At 35.8% G+C, this 19,273-nt stretch overlaps 1 protein-coding gene across 9 annotated transcripts in view; it reads left to right on the top strand.

The window, feature by feature from the left end:
* Positions 1–19,273, top strand: part of GRIA4 (glutamate ionotropic receptor AMPA type subunit 4) — a 236,995-nt gene that overhangs the window by 180,477 nt on the left and 37,245 nt on the right. For all 9 annotated transcript variants that reach the window (XR_004751259.1, XM_035327577.1, XM_035327585.1 and 6 more), the window contains exons 11-13: positions 2,235–2,605; positions 3,973–4,171; positions 9,171–9,418. Coding sequence is in view for 8 of the 9 variants with exons in the window: in XM_035327577.1 (XP_035183468.1) it covers positions 2,235–2,605; positions 3,973–4,171; positions 9,171–9,418 (818 nt within the window). In the remaining variant the exon portion in view is untranslated. The remainder of the gene's footprint in view (positions 1–2,234; positions 2,606–3,972; positions 4,172–9,170; positions 9,419–19,273) is intronic.

Here is a 19,273-nt window from a genome sequence, read left to right as displayed (position 1 = left end):
CCAACTCTTAAGGACAGAAACCATCATTCTAGAAAAAGGAAGTGATGAGTGAGATGAAATACAAAAATATGCTGCAGTGCCAGTAAACCAAACCATTTTACAGTCCTTAGACTACAGGCACCATAATCTACTTACAATTGTCAGAACGTTTTAAAATATATTTTAGATGTTATTTCTTTTTCATACTTTTTAATGATAACATATAATCTATTTCAGTCAGACTCATGAAATTATAAGACATCAAGAAGTAAGATTTTTTTAAATGTCCTATATTACAAAATTTACATTAAAATTCAGAGAATTAGCGATATTATTATAATGTTAACCCATGATACTAGCACTAGAAATATCTGATATGCTTGCAAAATTATGATTTTAATTGTATTGCTTAAATCGTTATATGTTTACATAAAATTATAAGTGTTTGCATCACAACTATTTCAGAATGAGAGATATAACCTGATGATTAATATATAATAATTTAAATATAAATTTGCATTTTGGGGCTATTGCATTGGAACGAGTCACTTCTTTTGAATTATTCAAAATTATACGGCTACCAATACAGATTTTAAAAAACTACATTACCATAGTTTTAAATTGAATTCCATAAAATATATATTCATCTGTATAACTTAGTATATAAAATAACAAGAACGTATTACTTTAAGTGCATTTATCTGTTTTAAAGTGTTGAGATGACAAAAATCCTATATTGCAGTTTCTCTTTTTCTTTATTGCGCAAGCTATTTATGTAACACTTGGATTAGACAAACTATTTAAGCACATCCTTAATTTTCAGCATGTTTTAATCTCATTGAAATTGATGGGATTTAAATATATCCCTGTGTATTTTACTGAGTATGAATGCCCTTAAGAACTTACTAAAAGGCAAACATGCTTAAATGCTTTGATAAACTATGGAATATGTACTGTGTCTGAAGATGCTACTCAGTAAGATGAATTTGGGACAACTGAGTATTTAGAAAAGAAAATGAAGACAGTTATATTATGGAGATTTATGAATAGTTCCCTTGTGCCTGTGAAGAAAACTGGGCCTGGAATGGGGGAATATACAGGCAGATTATCTCACATATTGAGACCTGAAGGCAGGTTTTGAGTCCAACTTATTTATAACAAAAACAAAGTATTTTTAAATTATACTCAGTTGCCCTCTTTAGCCCATCAGGTAAGATGTCCAGGATAGCCAGAGAGACAGGGCTCTGCTTTGTGAGTTTGCCTGGGATAATGAACAGGAGAAAGGTTTCAGCAGCTTCTGCATCTCTGCTCCCCTCCTACCAATGCATATTATGTCCCAGTGGCTCTTAGAATTCCAAGCTTATGTACTGCTATAAATGACAGCTTTAGCATGCAGAGCAAGGCAAGGCAAGGCAAGGAGCAAACCTTGGTGTCATATGGAGTGCCAGAGCAAAAAATGACACATTAGCACAGTTGCAATACCTTTATAGTTAATGTAGACATCATTGTTAGCAGCCCTAATCACCAACATCATCAGTAATGATTCATTCAAGACTGGCATTTCATTATAAACATGTTTAGAGAAACAATTTTTTTCTCTCTCTCTGATGGAAATGGATTCAATTTCCATCCTTTACTTGCATAATTTTGCACATCTATTTTCTCTATACTTGCCTTTTTACACTTTTTAAAAGTTGATTCATTCTTACAGAACTGTCTTTCCCCCAAGATATTTTGTGTAGTTTTATGGCATTGTGGTATTAATTAATCACCTTTGCTGCTTCACGGAATTTCAAATTTACTTGAGACTACGAGCTCGTTTGCCCATAAAAATGATTGTACTTTATGAAAATACAATACTAAATAACTTTTTCTGTGATTTTATAAAATAATCCCTATACTTTCAGTGGCAATAAGGCCATTCTTTTTTGCATTCTTACTTTAATTCCTTTACATTAAATTTAAATTAATACCTAAAATGACCTACCTACACTGCTGCTCACCTCTGCAAGATCTCAGTCTTCCCCTTAGCAGGAAAATTAAGTATTTCTGTAATTTTGTAAAATAAATCTCTGCAATGTATATATGTCTTACTAAAAGCATTTTGACTGTAATATAAAGAAACAGAAGCATTGTATAAAGAACATAAGCCACAGTGTCCTGATGTTGATAACATAATTTTGGAATTAGCTGCTTAGCTGAGTATAAGTCAACTCCAATTAATATATACATCTATATTTCTTTTTTCTTTATAGAAAGCAGAGATTGCTGTTGCGCCTCTGACCATCACTTTGGTACGAGAAGAGGTCATTGATTTTTCTAAACCTTTTATGAGTTTGGGGATATCCATTATGATCAAAAAGCCCCAGAAATCTAAACCAGGAGTGTTTTCCTTCTTGGACCCTTTGGCGTATGAGATCTGGATGTGCATAGTCTTTGCCTACATTGGTGTCAGTGTGGTCCTGTTCCTAGTTAGCAGGTTTAGCCCATACGAGTGGCACACAGAAGAACCAGAGGATGGGAAAGAAGGACCCAGTGACCAGCCTCCCAATGAGTTTGGCATATTCAACAGCCTCTGGTTTTCCCTGGGTGCCTTTATGCAACAAGGATGTGATATTTCCCCAAGGTTTGTGTCAAATCTTTTTACATTTTCATTTTATCTTCATCACTGAAGCATAAAATCTTCCTTTTTATTTTCCTGGCAGTGTTCTGAGGTTCATTCTTTAGGAAGCCTTTTCATTTTTCTTTTTTAATGGCTGTGATAAGGGCAACAGAGAATCTGCTTTGAATTTCAGACGTTATTATTATTTTACATATGTCAATGTGCATAAATCACAAACAGCTCTCAGAAACAGCAGGTATACACAGGGGCAATTCCACTGAGTCGACTTCAGAGGAATTGTGTTGTTGCTAAATTAGTTCCATTGTATTGCAATTATGAAATGCACACTATTATGCTGAGTATTTGCTTTGCATGAATGAATGTCCCATTTCTGTTCCCTATTAAGTTCTGCAGCACTGCTTCCAGGATATCACTGTCTACAAGAGAGACAATATCTGACCGTCTGTTTCTGAGAAACGACGTCATATTGCCAAGCTAGACCTTACAGAGTGGGTTACCTCAGGTGTAATATGTGACCCCAGTCCTGAATTTCTCAACCTTTTTAGATGTTCTGGAACTTTAGTGTGCAGTAACTACAACTTCTTATTTTAACATTATGACCCAATCTTTCAGATTTGTATTAACAGTGAGATTTTGACAGCATTCAGCATTGGCCTAACTCTGCTGTTATTGAAGTTAGCAATAAAATTGTTGCTGATTAATAGGAGATTAATATGTTGCTCTTCAACAGCCTTCTCATCAAATTACCAGTGTTAAAATGAAAACCATATTTTTTACTTAACATAAATATGTTACCACTAAATACTTGCTTCTTAAATAACAAAAAAGTGAAAAAGTCAATTTTTTATAGTAGCTTGTAGGATGTTTGATAAGTTTGTGATAACTGAACATATGCTGTATGGGTTACAGGAACATTTTAATCCTAGAGCCAATATAACCCATGTGCTAAGCCTTTTTTTTCTTTCTTTCTTTCTTTTTTTTTCTTTTTTTTTTTTTTTCATGAGGAAACATTGAAAGCTACTGATTTGCAACTACCATGCTTTACTTTTGTCTCCCAAAAGTGATTACCTACCCAGGATTTTTGACAAAATTTTTGCCATGTTAAGCATTTCCTGAAATAATAAGAACATTGGGATTACTATTCAACAGACTTCATACTTCTGTATATGTGTGATGTATTCGGACAGTGGACTCTGTACCATAGACATTAAGATTCAAGAGAAAATGCATATATTAGAATTCAAATAGCAAATAATCTCCCTCCCATTGACTGTTACGTAATGATATGTTCTGTAATAACATTACCTTCTCTCTTTCTCTCTTTTTGGCTTAAAAGACAGGAAAATGTGCATTATCTTATTCATGTTTAGATCCCTCTCAGGTCGCATTGTTGGAGGTGTCTGGTGGTTCTTCACGCTCATTATTATTTCATCCTATACTGCTAACCTCGCTGCTTTCTTGACTGTTGAGCGAATGGTCTCACCCATAGAAAGTGCAGAAGACCTTGCCAAACAAACTGAAATTGCTTATGGGACACTGGACTCAGGGTCAACCAAAGAGTTCTTCAGAGTAAGTTGACATGTCCATTAGAGCAGCTCTCCTTGCTGACCACTCTGATAAGATGCTTGGAAGGGTGAAATGTTATTTTGCAAATATATATAACGTGCTTTGTAAGTCCTGCAATACTATATCTACATTTTTACCCCCTGACACCATTTGTTGGAGTTTCCAGTTATTTTAATTTGTGGAAAGCTTATTGATCCTGTCACAATGGGGAGAAGAGCTGCCTCAAGGGATACTGGAGCCAGTGATAATTAAAGCAGCATTGCACTATTGATTTATTCGAAGCTACAGCACTGAAATGATGTGCAGCATTGAAACTCTGTGATGATTACATGCAGTCTTGCAGGTTTTGCTTCTACTTATGGATTTGGCTGTGTGCATTTTGCTTTAGGGTCTTGAGTGGTGGATAGGAAATGCATTTTTTAATTTGCTGACTTTCAGATGAATAATAAAGAAAAAGTATATCTTGGGGGAATGTGGCTGTAGCATTAGGAAATAGCCTAAATAACCATTTATATGTCTGTGCTGTCCCTATTGATTACTTCATTTTCATTTGCTTTCCTGTGCTTGTGTGGTTGTATGTAACCCTCTTCCTTTGCCAGCTGGAAAACAGGGAGCCTGGACATCACAAAGAGTACATCATAAACAACCTGTCCTGCTTTATTTCATGTCTCTAGAAGATGAAAGTTAAGCTTAGGTGACTGAAGGTGTGTGAGTTTAGTGTTTGAACATGGCTCTGAATAAATGCTGTTAGCCAGTAATTCTTCCTTGGAAATTAAATTGTTCAGGACTATTATTTATCTGAAAGCTACAGGTTAGGGCATTTTTAGAGGAAAGGAAGATAGGGTGATAATTTCTTCTTATTGTCTTACTGAAAGGGAACTGTTCTGTGTCCCACATAGCTTGACTGTTTTCAGCTTGGCCAGACTGAAGTCACTCAGTCATTAGCCAAATTATGAATGGGATTTGTGAACTACAGACAGTACCAATTCCAGGGCAGCTGCTGAGTGTCCCCCAGAAGGTCTGTAGTGAAATAACTGTTTTATTGCAAATGATAGCCCCAGAGGGAACTTCCAGATATTTTCTTGTGTGCTTTTAGCTATAAAATGATGATGCCTTGTAAGACACAAATGGCACTTCATGAACACACAATAGTTCAGCCTTCCCATAATGAAGGGAGATTAATCTAAAATTTTTCTAGATTTCTTCTGTAGACATTGCAGAAATAAAAGCACCTTAACACATCCTTTATGGGACAAGTGTATTGTGATGAAATAAGTCACCTTTTAAAGTGTATTCCTCTTTACATCAATTCTAGAAAAATCCCACAGAAATGGCTAGGGTGACTTGTACTTCATTTTTTAATGGATGTGTTTCAGTAACAGATGTCTACACCTGTCTTCTTCTATAGCCAATGTGTTACTATACACCTAAATATGAAGTTATAGATGCTTTCTCAGAGCACTGTTTTTTTCACTCAGGTAGGAGGAACTTATCTTTTGGTCCCTTCAAAGCCTTGATTTCACATCAGATGCTTGCGAACGTGTTCTGTATTATTTTTCTACATCTATGCTTAGACAATAGATTCTTCTTTAGCTCAATTTGTGCAAATTCAGACATTTAATTCTGGGAATTTCAGTTTTAGTACATCACAAGTACTAAACGTAACCACAGCATATGCATTTGAACTGTTCTTTCCACTAGAATGAAGCTATAATGATAGTTAAAATCATGATGCTGGAAACCAAGCAGGTTTATTTAATTTTTGACTTTTTAACCTCTTGCATTTTCAAAAGTATCCAGTACTTGCAGATATTAATGTGATGATGCAAAAATGAATTCCCAAGGAAGTACAACAGAACAACAAAAAAAACAAAACAATGTATTTGTTTTTTTAAGAGTGTCAAAAAAAGCATTGTTTTGAAGTAAAGAGGTCAGGTCTTGTGACATAAGAATTGTCTTGGTAAAAAAAAAAAAAAATCACAATTTTTTTTTAATCCTGTAAACACATATACATTTCTGTATGAATGTAAGTGGCAAGATCTCTCCTTAAAAAGAAAAATATTATTTGTCCATCTATGACAGACACTATTTCACTCTAATTTTGTGTTAAGAGAAAGAAATAAAATCAATGTTTATATTTTTGCCTTTTTTTCCAAAATATAAAAAGAAATATTAAAAGTAACCCCAAACACTTCCAAGTTGCAGATGCAGAATTTGATGCTTAATCAAGTTTTAGATTTATTATCTTTTTTTTTTTTTTTTTTTTTTTTTTTTTACTGGCGTAACTGAAGCCCTGTCATCAATTTGTTTCTAATCTCTGCAGAAGTACAGTGATTGCTAATGCTATTGTATGCAAGTATTTCTAAAAAATATTTTGCACAAAAGAGGGACAAAGATAAAATATCACTGATGGATGATAGTTTGCATAACGTATACATTCAGACGTTGGCTCAAACAATAGTACAAAAAGGCTTGTTTCCCAATTCTAACAGGTTTCCCAATTCTAACAGATTTTTTTGTGTGTCTGTGTGTTTGGAAGCAAACATCATCAGTTTTAGAATTAGAGTCATGGGTAACTTTTTCATCAGTGATTACTCTCTGGATGAGTCTGATCCTTCAGGACATTTTCTTATCATTTGATCATTTCTGATCAAAATGTCAGAAAATCAGAACAGCTATTCATTCAGCTTTAAACCCAGACTGAAAACAGAAAAAGTCATTTTAAAGACATCATTAAGAAAAATAAGACTTTGATTCTACTGGCTATTTACTCTTACTTCATGTTTTGGAAACAGCAAGAGTTGAAAAAAGCAGCTTGAACAAGCTGCATTTTCAAAGCAGATTCTTCAAGAGGAAAAAGCTTAGCTTTAGCAGTCTTACTCAGAAAAGCCCTAAAAGAAAATCATTCTGGCCTGACTGACTGCAGGGGAAAGCTACAAAGCTTTCTCAGTATGATAATAAGGAATATCTGTTGGTTTGCTCTTCAGCTTTCACTCTGGGTTGAAATGTATACTTTGAATGTTAACAAACAAAAGCTTGGGAGAACATGTTCTCACAGAGCAGATGACTTGTTAGACTTTCCATATTTTTTGTATCTTGATAAGCAAAGGAAACTAAATCCTGAAAAAAAAATGAATTTAAATGCAGCTTTTTAATTGGTTTATGGTGTAATTTCTTATTCCTAATAGTGTTATTTTAATGTGTTGCATGTTTTTAGTTTTGAAAAATAGTAACCTATTATATATTTATCTCATGATAAGAATTTTAAGATGTAAGTGATTGAAAGTGAAGGTAGACAAAGGCAAGTAGATAATCTGAAATTAAGCCTGATTCATTACTGCTCTCTTCCTTCTTTTTTTTTTTTTATTTCTGTAAGTTTAAATCCATGAAATTATATTAGTATAAAACATAAGGAACACATGGGTGGCTTGGCTTAGGCTCTGCTCTTAGTCACTGTTATGTAAATGAAAAGTAGATGTGTATGCAGTGGAAAGAGATGGTGACAAGTCAGGATTTGATTTTGGACATACACAACTGTTATTCATTTAAGTTTTATTGTGTTTGACAGATAAAATTATGCATTCAGACAAGCTAAACAAAAAAAAAAAGATAATTTCTGTGGTATTTTTATTGAACCATTCTGTTTAAATGTCTCTTACTTTCAAGTTGGACGTACTTCCCTAACAAACCAGTTTCTAAATAATAATACAATCAGTCAGTAATTGCTAAAAGGAAGTGCCTCAGCGAAATTACTCTTACTTATGCAAAGGCTTAGTTCCAGGATTTTTTAAGCCACTCTAAATTTAAAAAACACCTAGATGATAGGATTTTATATTTGTTTAAATATTCCAAGATCCTTTGTTCTGGGGCCTTATAATAATAATTAATATTTTCCTGAAGTGCTCAACATAGCATAGGAATGGGCTCACGGACCAGTTCTTACTTTGCTTGAAATTCTTATTGACTCAGAGAAAAGCTGACTTGAGTCATGGGTAAAAACAGTCTTTTTTACACCATGCATAAGAGAAGACAAGTGCTATCTCTCATTAAATAAAAGCACTGGATAACGTTCAGCTGTCACACTGCTGCTTTGCATATGCATAGTCAGTCTTACCACTGAGGTTTCCAATTTCGAATTCTTCCCTTCCTAATGATTTTTTAATTTGTTTTTATTTTTGCTTAAGCTTTATTTTTGCTAAAGTCTTTATTTGTGATTCCATCACACATTCCAAGCCAGGAAAATTTCCAGCTAAGCCATGAATTCTTGAACATTCTTTGAGCAAGCATATTTCTTACCCAATTACTTGTAAGATCAGTCTTTGAAATAAACCCACTGATACTTCAGTTCTAAAAACATACCTGATATTTCTTTAAGACAAAATACTCCCAGCATTATGTTTCCTTTAATAGCATATTTCATCCAGTTTGATGTTTACATCTTTTATTGTGACCCATGTCTTGAAATGTTGTGCAGACTTTCTGAATGTAAATTGAATCAATTCTGGACTCTGAATTACTGAATAAGCAGAAATCTTACTTAAGCTATTGTAGTTTTAATGGTGTAAGAAATAGGTGTTAGAGAATAATTGTCTCAAGGTTTATCTCAGTATTTATGTGGGATTATTTTATTTTTTATCTTTCCCATATTTGTTATGGATATCTGTTTTGTATATAATTCCCTAAAACACGCTTTATAACACTGACTGCATGAACTGCCTTAATCTAACAATAAATTCAGGCCTTAGCAATGTAATTATTTTATTGTAGCTGACAAAGGCTAACTGGCCCTAACCATGATATGTGATTTTACAGTATTTATATTTTTTCTTTTTTTTTTTTTTAATAATCATGAAATTCAAAAAAAAAAAAAAACTTTATTCAAGTCAGATTTTCCCAACCCTACTTGTTTGAAAAAATAAATGCTATTAATTTTATTTTGAATAGTGCCACACTGAAATGTTGCAACATTGTTTTGTTCTAACTTCTTTTTAATTTTCTCCAGAGATCAAAAATAGCAGTGTATGAAAAGATGTGGACCTACATGAAATCAGCAGAGCCGTCAGTGTTCACTAGGACTACTGCAGAGGGAGTAGCTCGTGTCCGCAAATCCAAGGGAAAGTTTGCCTTCCTGCTGGAGTCCACCATGAATGAATACATTGAGCAACGAAAGCCTTGTGACACCATGAAAGTGGGAGGAAATCTGGATTCGAAAGGCTATGGCGTAGCCACACCGAAGGGTTCTCCATTAAGGTGGGTGGAATAGTATAACAATATAAAATGTGTTGTTATAGTATTCCACCTTCCCTGATGTCCCTGATATAGCTCTTTTTGTTTTGTGTGTGAACATGGTATGTTTTTTTCCTTTTCTTCCATTTCATATTTTGTTGATCAACAAAGGTAACAATTTCTAATTGCAATATGGATTAAGAAGCTATAGTTGGCATATCTTTCAAGGCCATATAAAAACCAAACTGGTTGAACACTAGCTACTTGAAGTCAGCCTCAGTAGAATTAACATCACCTATTCTATTTCATCAGCTTTTTTCACCAAATTCAACCCTTTATAGCAGTATTATGCATACATTATCCACATCAGTATCTGCCTACATTTTATATTTTGTTTATTGATCTTGGCTGCTAATTTCTGAATAAGAAGTTGCTTGTAATATCTTTTTTTTTTTTTTTTCAAATATAATCACTTAAAGGGATTTAAGGCAGCTTCATTAAAGTACTTTTACTAAAGCACCTTCTTATTTAGAAAAAAAAAAAAAAAAGTTTGTGTTTCTAGCATTATGCATTTCAGTACTGCCTTCAAACTTACCAGTATTTTTGTTTTCTTGGTATCAGACACAAACAGTCAAGTAGGAGAGTTTTTGATTACCAGAGAGAACATAATTTGCTTTTCATTCAGATTTTGAGGGGAACAGAGGTATAGGCATTAGTTTTGTGTTAAAATTGGCAGTATTTACCATTGTGGTGTCTTCAAAGACAAACGGAATTGTCTTTTTTCTATGGTAGACTTGCCAATTTTATTCAAAGCATAAAAACAACTCAAAAACTCGGGGGCTGTGGTCCATGGTATCTTACAACGATACGGTGGATGTGAACTGGGGAGAGGAAATAGTTCATGGAGCAAGCAGTACTCCACTGCACAAATTTCACCCATGTTCTCACAAATAAGGGTTGAAACGGGCTCTGAAGAAATAGTAACAAGGGAGATGAGGTGCATTGAGGGGAGGAGCTGCAAGTGCAGATGGAGACAGTGCTGTGCAGGAAGTAACCAGAGGTACCTGTCTACATCCATGACTGCAGAGAAAGCATCTTTGCCACTACGCAGATAACTAGATTCACTCTTAACTCACTGATTTAACCTGCACACGATACCACAGACCTCAGCAGCCTTAGCTGTCCTGCTGTGACGGGGATGGGAGTATCATCAGACTCATTTCCATCTGCAGCAGAATAAGGTTTGTATGCGCAGGGCTAGAAAATCAAGCCAGTTATTTCAGTGACTGAGTGAATTTTTGGTCCTTAACAATCAGTATCTCTCAGATTTAAAAACTATCCTATTCATGACCAAATAGAGTGGTAAGAGAATATAAAGAAATGGGAGAGGGGAAATGTCAATATTAAAAATATTAATTGTAAAGAAAACCATGTCCTGAAATCACAGGGTTCTTCAAACAGAAGGCAGCAGATAATAGGAAAGGGTGATCTATCATCTAGATAGATTTTCAAAGCACACAGACACTTATTTTTTGTTATATATTTCTAATATATTGATATTTCCTTCTCAGTGCTTCAAACCACCTAGAAGTGGAAGGAAGCACTGCAGTTGAGTATTGCTGCTCTTTCTGCAGCTCAGATATTAAAGAATTGCCCATTTGCTGACACAGTCATGCTTTACTGACCAAAGCTAGGCCAAACTTCTTAGGAATCATTTTAGCTGTTCACATATATATCCTAGCAGTGGGCTGTTTGCTCTAAGCATGCTTTGTGGTGCTCCTTATTCCCTGTCATTATTTCCTGCAGGGTATTTAACACCACCAACTGACAGCCTGTTATACTAAGCAATAGCAGACAGTGGTTTTGTGTCACATTTAGATTTATTTCAGGTTTGGTTAGCTGGCAAGATAAAAATACATAGGAATAATAGGTCCAAGACATCTAAACAAGCAGTTAGGTTTAGAAGGAAGAGGGCCTAGTAAGACAGTTTAGTAAGAACAAAATAAAGAAAATAAAAGCCCTTACTATTAGGATCAAGTATGAAATCCTGGTTCCATCCCAGCTGAAGACAAAGATCCCATATGTTTCAGTGAGGCCACAGTGTGGTCTAAGTTGGGGTCAGCAACTAACATGAAGCCGATGTCATTAACAGCATTTAGTTTTCACCTCCTACCTTCAAACATATTTCAAAAAGGGAGAATCTTACCCAAACTGAAAATCGGACCAAATCTTCTTTCAAGCTGTCTCGACTGGCTGTCAATATCCACGCCTTTCCTGAGCCTTTCTTTCACATGTGCTAAGCTGCTTGTTCTCCTGCTGCACCCCATTCCCTCTCCAGCCCCAGCAACCTCAAGCAACACGTCAGTGCTGCTCACCCATTAAAAAACATTAAGCAACAAACTTAATGTTCTGGATGAAAAGAAAGAAAAAACAACACCACATTCCTACCACCTCATCCATGTATGTCAATAAACACTAGTGCTGAGTGAAGAGGGGAAAAACTTCCTACCTATGTGCTTTTGAAAGGAAAAGATCCATCTGTAATTTTTAACTGCATGCTTCAGTATCTTCTTAAACGATTTAAACAGTACAGTTTTTTCTATGTTGACTGCATCTCACATGGTGGTGTGACTGCTACTGGTCAGATGACTTATGTAACTGCTGCCTGCACAGATAATTGTAAATATTGAACATGCAGTTTGAAATTCATGAAGGGCAGACAAGCTAAGATCATTACATAAATTAGTCAAAAGACATAATTTGCTGTGGGAGTTGTAAATTTTATGTTTTATTTAAAAATCATAATTGCCTATTTGAGTTATGTGTAAACCACAAATTACTTGATGTAGTTCACAAATAATTGCAAGTAACATATAAATGTTAAACATTCACACTTTATTCTCGAGCTGTTCAGGACTACAGGAAAATATCATATTTTTTTTTCAAATGAATTATTCATAGCAAATTATTTACTAACCTCTTTGAATACCTATTTCACTTGAGGTATTCTGTTCTTAATCTTCCTCCTACCTACAATGATTATAAATCAGGAGTTTCTTCACTAAAAATGCAGTAACAGCTGCATAAAATTAATGTGAGTATATGGAGAATCAAACTGTTTTCACACAAGTAGCACAGACAGAAAGTGGAGGAAACTTAGATTTTTTTCCTGTAGCACAGGACTGGTGATGGTTCTCTGCCATCACATCACTGTTGCCATGTTCATTACAGAGCAAACACCCATCACTTCGCTCATGCAGATGAAATCCACCTGTCAGAGTGATCCAGAGACGGGTCTCTCTGTTGCTCATGACCCCACGCATGAGCATGATAGTGGATTTTAATTTGAAATTATTCCTTATTGGGTTCCATGCCACACTCGTGCAGTGTTCAACCAGTAGCTATTGGCTAATTTGGTTTGTTCTCAGTGCTGGTGGAATAGTAGGATTCATGCATATCACTGGATGGAAGAGAATGGGAAATGCCTGATGTGTGTTTCTTTTATGCCCACTGGGCAGTACCACTCTATACATCAGGTGTGTCTCCTTCCTTCCCTCATTTTCAGTGATACCCATTTCTAGATAATTTGATAAAAGACTAACATTTAAAAAGGAATGTGTGATTGAGGGCAAATACTCTGGTCACAACAAAAATTGAGTTTCTCTCATAGCACTACCCAGCTGTCCCTACTGTTTCCTCTTCCCACCACGGTAGGTATCTGTCCAAAACTACTGTGTAGTAATCAGCGTGAAATAATGAGTTTTTTTCTTCAAAGGTGGTGAATTAAAAGGCGATTAAGAGAGTGCCACTTCTCTGCTTAGCAAGACTTGTCTTTGTAAATGTGGTGTCATTGGAAGGCGGCCTCATGGCCATTGTGGACCACCCCTCGCTTGTCTGCCTTGCCACTTGCAGTAATCCGTGTTTCTAGAGGGCAGTACCTGCAGATCTTGTGCTATGCAAATCCTGCGCCTTGCATGCCTGTGGATTTCTGTTTTGGATATGTAGGCATCATAGACAAGTCTGAATAGTGATGAACATAAAAGTTCTTCACTCTTAAGAGGTAATGAAAAAGGAATTAGAGGCAATATTGTCTTAAAGGTACACTAAAAGCTTTTTCTACTTTTTTGTACCATGAAGCTGTTTGATGCAAAGATGACAGGTTAAGCTAAAACATCAGGAGTTGTCATTGTTGCCATGACTGTTTTAACTGAGGGCATTGTGCTGGCCTGGCCTGCAGCCCACAGTGAGCAGTGTGAATAAGTGAAAGCCTGTCGGGTTTTGAGTGTCTGGTGAGACACTTAGAGTCCTGCTAGGTGAGAGTGGCATAATTAAAAAATGTTGCATGAATGAATGTGCTGATGCATTTTAGAGATTGGTGGTGGTCCTTCACCAGCCTGATGAAATCCAGAGCGGCATTAAGTTCCTGCTTTTGCAATTACAGGGAGTGATTATATAAATGAATCTAGGATTCTATATTTCATTATTCAAGTCTTTGTTATTTTAATGTAGCAAAGGAATAATTCCACTTTGACTTTAGAAGGAATTGTTCATGTTCTATCGAGGAAGGAGAAAAAGGCCGCTCAGCGATAGCTGGTGACATGAGCTAAATCCTTACACCAGCTAAAGTGCCAGTTCTTCCTCCGCTGTAGCAGGTGGTGTGGATGTAATTTTCTGTTTGTTCTAGCAACTGGTGTGAAGTGCAGAAGTGCAATGTGAGCAAAGCTGTGGATTTCAGTTTCTATCCCTCGCAAGGAAGGAGCTCCCTGGAGAGAGCTTGGAGTGCAAAAGGCATCCTCAGGGTGCCCTGTCAATATGTTATGCAGTTACCTATTTGATACAATTGTGCAGTACTTGAAAGAGAAGGCTCTGTGGTGGATAGACCTTTTTCCTGATGAAGCCAATGAGTTTATGTGAATAAGGTAAAAAAGATCTGTTGTGATGAGCGTATCTGTGGGTTTTACAACCTACTGTCTTGATCTCAGTGACTTTAGCTAGTCCTATTTTTTTCAGGTAAATGTCTAAAATTGCAGTTCTTAGTTTCCATGTGGTACTAAAGCTGACAGTGTCATCCTTTGCTTTTCACATATATATCCAGTCTGGTCACTTGGTTAGAAATGTGTGTTTCAAGGAAAACTTTGATAATGCATGTACATTAATACAAAATACTGATAGACCTTGCATAGGATGGGATATTCCTTATTCTTTGTTTTGGACATTTTTCATGGATGTGAAACAATATTAGGAAAATAAGAATAAATCTGATAGTATAATATCTTCTGATGGGAGCGTTAAACTTTTTAGCAAATTCTGACCTTGATGTTTTCAGAGACTGGAGTATAAGGATCTTATTGTAGAAAGATTTCCCTGATCATCATTCACTGTCAAAACTGTTTATTGTTAGCTTACTACGCTATGCCGAGATAGAGCCCAGTTCTCTTTCACTAGAGTTTTTCCAAGGTTTTGTACTGTGGAATCCATGAATCTTGACAAAACATAGAGTTTTCGCAGGAGTGGAGCTTCCGTGTGCAAGTTGTGTTGTAAGCAAATGCTTACTTTATGGCCACTCTTTTATGTGCCCTATATTGTTCAAAGGATTTCATAAATTTATTTTTAACTGATACTAGTGATGGAGCTATTCTACCATGTCTTTCTACATATCTCTGTTCCTGTTTCTAGAAAGATACAGAAACAGGCAGAGGTAATGTACGCTTGGGTCACTGATGTCAGGTCTGTGCCCTGTGTACATTGGAATTGTTCTGGTGATTCAAAGAGGAAATTTCTTATTCAAAGAGGTATTTCTTCTTCTGGCTAGCTATCCTTCCAGCTGGCAACACTGGTGTGCAAGCACCTCCTCAGGTCATACTGGAGACGTATGCTTGTTACAGTGATGAGAGATACAGAAGAAGCAAGTTCAATTCTTTTTAATTTGTTTCTCTTATTCTGCGAGAATGCCTAGTCTTGCCCTTAAGCAGCGCCATCATAATAGAGGCAATTGTTTCAGAAGAGCACTGAAGGAGCTAGAAGCTGCTGTTGGTTTTGTTAGATGTAGAGAAGATATAGAGACAACTGTTGAACAATGGAGACTTGATGAAAAAATGTGTTGGTAATGTGAAATAATTGAGTTTGACCTTATTTTTATAAAGTAAGGGGCACTATAGAAAACAGGAATCCTTGCAACAAGGCAACCTGTTGGTATTTACAAGAACAAGATTTTACACAGGTATTCAGCTTACTGAGATTTTATAAGGTTATTCAATTCTGTGATGCAAAATGATTTCAAGACTAGAATGTGATCTGTAACATGCATATTGCAAACATTATCCCATTTTGACTGATGGTATAGATCATACTGTATAACTTAACATAATATTCTTCCCTTTACTTTAGGCATAACAAGGCATGAAATAACACCCCACTACCCCTATATAGTGTCAGAGCTTATAGCATTTTTTTTATTTTTTATTTTTTATTATATTTTTTTTCCAAGTGGGTCAAATCCTTCAGAGATTATTGGGTTTTCTGTCAACTAAAAATAACATTTACTAGGTAAAAAGGCAGAGGGTGGGCCACTGTTTAGCAAGGAATGTAAAAGTCAGGGGTCAAGAGAAGATCAGTGAATATAAAGTCTGGCAACCAATGTTAACAAATTGTTCCTTCAGCTGAGTCCAGGAAATATACTCAGTTTCTGTTACCTGGATCATCTCTGATTATATCTGTTTGAAGACAGAATGTCTGTGTTAAAAGTAAAAGTAAGGGCCTTGAGAACACAGATCAGAATCCCAGTTTGCTCTGTTCCCTTGTGATGCTTCATGCATTAGTTTTCTCATTTTTAATTAAGGTAAGGGTCTCCTCCGTAAAGAAAGAGTCAAGTAAAAAAAGAGGAAAAATTTATAAATGCACTAGACGTTTGGCTAATGAGCTCCACTGCAGGATGTACAAGCAAATATATTTAAGTAAAATCTTCTATTTGGGAGATTTTTGTTCCATCTTGCATTTTTTACAAATAGGGACAAAGTAGAAAGGTAGAAACAATCTTGACTTAAGTCACCAAATTGCAAAGAACAGCACTGTTATTGAGAGTTTCTGGTATTTTTATCTCTAGAAGAAAATATCTCCTTAGCGTCCATGATGCTGCCCTCACCGCACTCTGTCTTTGGGGGGGGGAGGAGGGGAGGAGGGAACAGAAGGAAATAAAAAAGAAAAAAAAAAAAAGTATATATCTTTGAAGTACTTCAGAGAGACATCACTGATCTACCTGGCTCCACAGAGCCTATTTCTGCATTGCCACTTCCAGAAAGTTTTCACCCTCAGACTTCAGGGGGGATTCATAATTGAACAAAGCTCTCTGGTCTGGAGCAGAGGTCAAAGGTCACAGGAATTTTTTCTGTTGCCCTTTCTGTTTTCCCATACTGAGAATGATGATACAAGGCAACTAACAGCAGATGAAGCTCTTCCAAGAAACTCAGTTCCCAGTTTGGTGACACAAAATCACATTATAGTACCTCTGCTCATGTAATCCTGTTCCTTATGCCAGGGAAGATCCCTGGGAGCTCAGTAAGACCAGTTGTGAAACAAACATTAAGAGCAGGACAGAGAGAGCTGGAGATATTGCAGTGATGAGTGCAATGATGCAGGCTATGGAAACAGCAATGAAACTACTGCCTAGAAAAGTAATTTTTATCTAAACATTGCAATGGCAGTACATATTCTTAAATTTGCAGTGGGTCTCAGTACAAGAGGTAAAACTATCATTCCATCTTTTCTTCTTCAACATTAGCTTAACAGCATGAGGTCTTCCTTTTTTCCTTTGTTTTCCTTTTTTACAAGATATTTTTACAGGAGCTTTGTCCTTTTGATATTTAGTGATTCCTAAGGGTGAAATTTTTGTGCTACCTTATAGAAGTATTGTTGGGGCCAGTCTGTGGTACTCAGGACCATAACAAGTTTTATAGCAGGCTCATTTTCATCAAAAAGAAATCAAGGCATTGAAAAACAAACAAACAAAAAATAAATAATAAGAAGATGAATTTAAAAATAAATATATATATATTTCTTCTTTTGTTTGTCTGCTCCAGGATTATTTGAATGCAAACAGAATAGGATTTTCATGATATCAAATTTGACCAAATGAAATCTGTCAGGTTATTCACTTCTGTGTCAGGAAAAAAAAAAAAAAAAAGGGGGGGGGGGGACATTATATATTTAAACGTAATCAATGAACAACCCTAAAACTGTGAGTGAAGACAAAAATCTTTCAAAAATACTGATACCTTTACCGTATGTCTTACAGACTTTCTGGAAGTTTTCCAGGGCTTAATAAGAATTAATCCCCAGAGTATGCCAGTGGGATACACAAAAGGGTTATCATTGTTTCCAATCTGCAGATGCTTGGAGGAAAAAAATCTGTTTCTTGGCACTTCAGAAATAAATTTCTCCTGCCCTTTTCCCTGCCATTTCCTCTGTCCCTTGTAAAGTAGCTCAGCAGAGGGCAAGATGCAGCCTATTATATTTTAACAATGCAGCTCGTTATTATTTCTGTCTTTTCTTTTTATTACAACTCTCTGGCTGTTTAGGTGTCAATTCCCAGAAAACTGCCAGGCTTCAGAATATGTATTCATTAAGGGCACAAGCCAGCTATGCTTTGAAGTTGATGGTACAGTTCCCAGTAAAAGGCCTATCCCACTAAGATAATAATTGTCCAGGTAAATTGTAGGTAGGCTAAAGCAAGAGAGCAGGGCACAGAATGGCATCTCAGCAGCTCATAACAATAACTCTCTGTGGAACTGACATTTTAGAAACAAATAGTACCTTCAAAAGAGTTTGCAATTAATCTGTGTGGTAGTTGCAAAACTGCCCACTTCCAATTGGCGGTAAGTACCAGATGGACTCCCAAGAGACACAAAATGACCATGTAGTCTTTAGTCTTCTATATGCAGCCTTGGCTCTTGTGAGAAATCCAAAAGGAGGGAAAAAAAAAAAAAAAAGAAAAAAAAAAAGTTTATTTTTTTTCATGGATTTTCTTTGAGCTGAGAACAGGATTTTAGACTGGCACACTGAGAGACAGAGGAGACAGAGTAGGCATTATGGAGGGAGTGAATGTCCCAAAAGGCAAGGTGAAAAGATGTTCCCAATGAAGAAAGTGCAGAACAAGATTCAGCTCTAAAATGCAGCTATTTCCCCTCATCAACAAGATGTTCCCAAGGTGCTCAAGTTCCAGATAAAAATGACTGTATATGTATCTCACAAACCAACACAAGTTTAAAAGATTGCATGATTGCATAAACAAATACTTGTGGTTGATCAGTAGTCATTTCTCTGAACTGGTCTACCTTGTTTGTGGTAGAGAGTCATCCTTTGTGCAAGTCTGTGTGTATTTTTATAGCTAGGAGCCTTATTTATATTTTCTGCCTTCATTCCTCTGCTACCCTTCTCAGTTAAGTCACTCAGTAAGAGTTTAAATCAACACTGAAAAAGGATTTAGATCCTGTTTAACTGTATCTTTTAGCAAATCACATGATGTTGAACAATGTCATGTGTTTTTTGGTTGATTGTGACTGTCTTTTAACAGCTTTCATCAGAATTGTCAGTTTTGTGTAGTCAACATTTGAGTACAATTTTCCCTGCGCTTCTTTAAAGCCAAAGATCACCTGGATGAAAGGGAAGTTATAGGTCTAAGACTGACTTGACATAGAGACCTATGATCAAGACCTAAAGATCGATCTTTCTCTTTCTTTCTTTCTCTCTTTTTTCTTTCTTTCTTTCTTTCTTTCTTTCTTTCTTTCTTTCTTTCTTTTTCTTTCTTTCTTTCTTTCTTTCTTTCCTTCTTTCTCTCTTTTTTTTTCTTTCTTTCTTTCTTTCTTTCTTTCTTTCTTTCTTTCT

The sequence above is a fragment of the Oxyura jamaicensis genome, chromosome 1 (genome assembly GCF_011077185.1).
Source record: "Oxyura jamaicensis isolate SHBP4307 breed ruddy duck chromosome 1, BPBGC_Ojam_1.0, whole genome shotgun sequence".
Lineage (NCBI taxonomy): Eukaryota > Metazoa > Chordata > Aves > Anseriformes > Anatidae > Oxyura > Oxyura jamaicensis.
The sequence above is the reverse complement of the archived record's forward strand: the minus strand, read 5'-3'. Positions and strand labels throughout refer to the sequence as shown.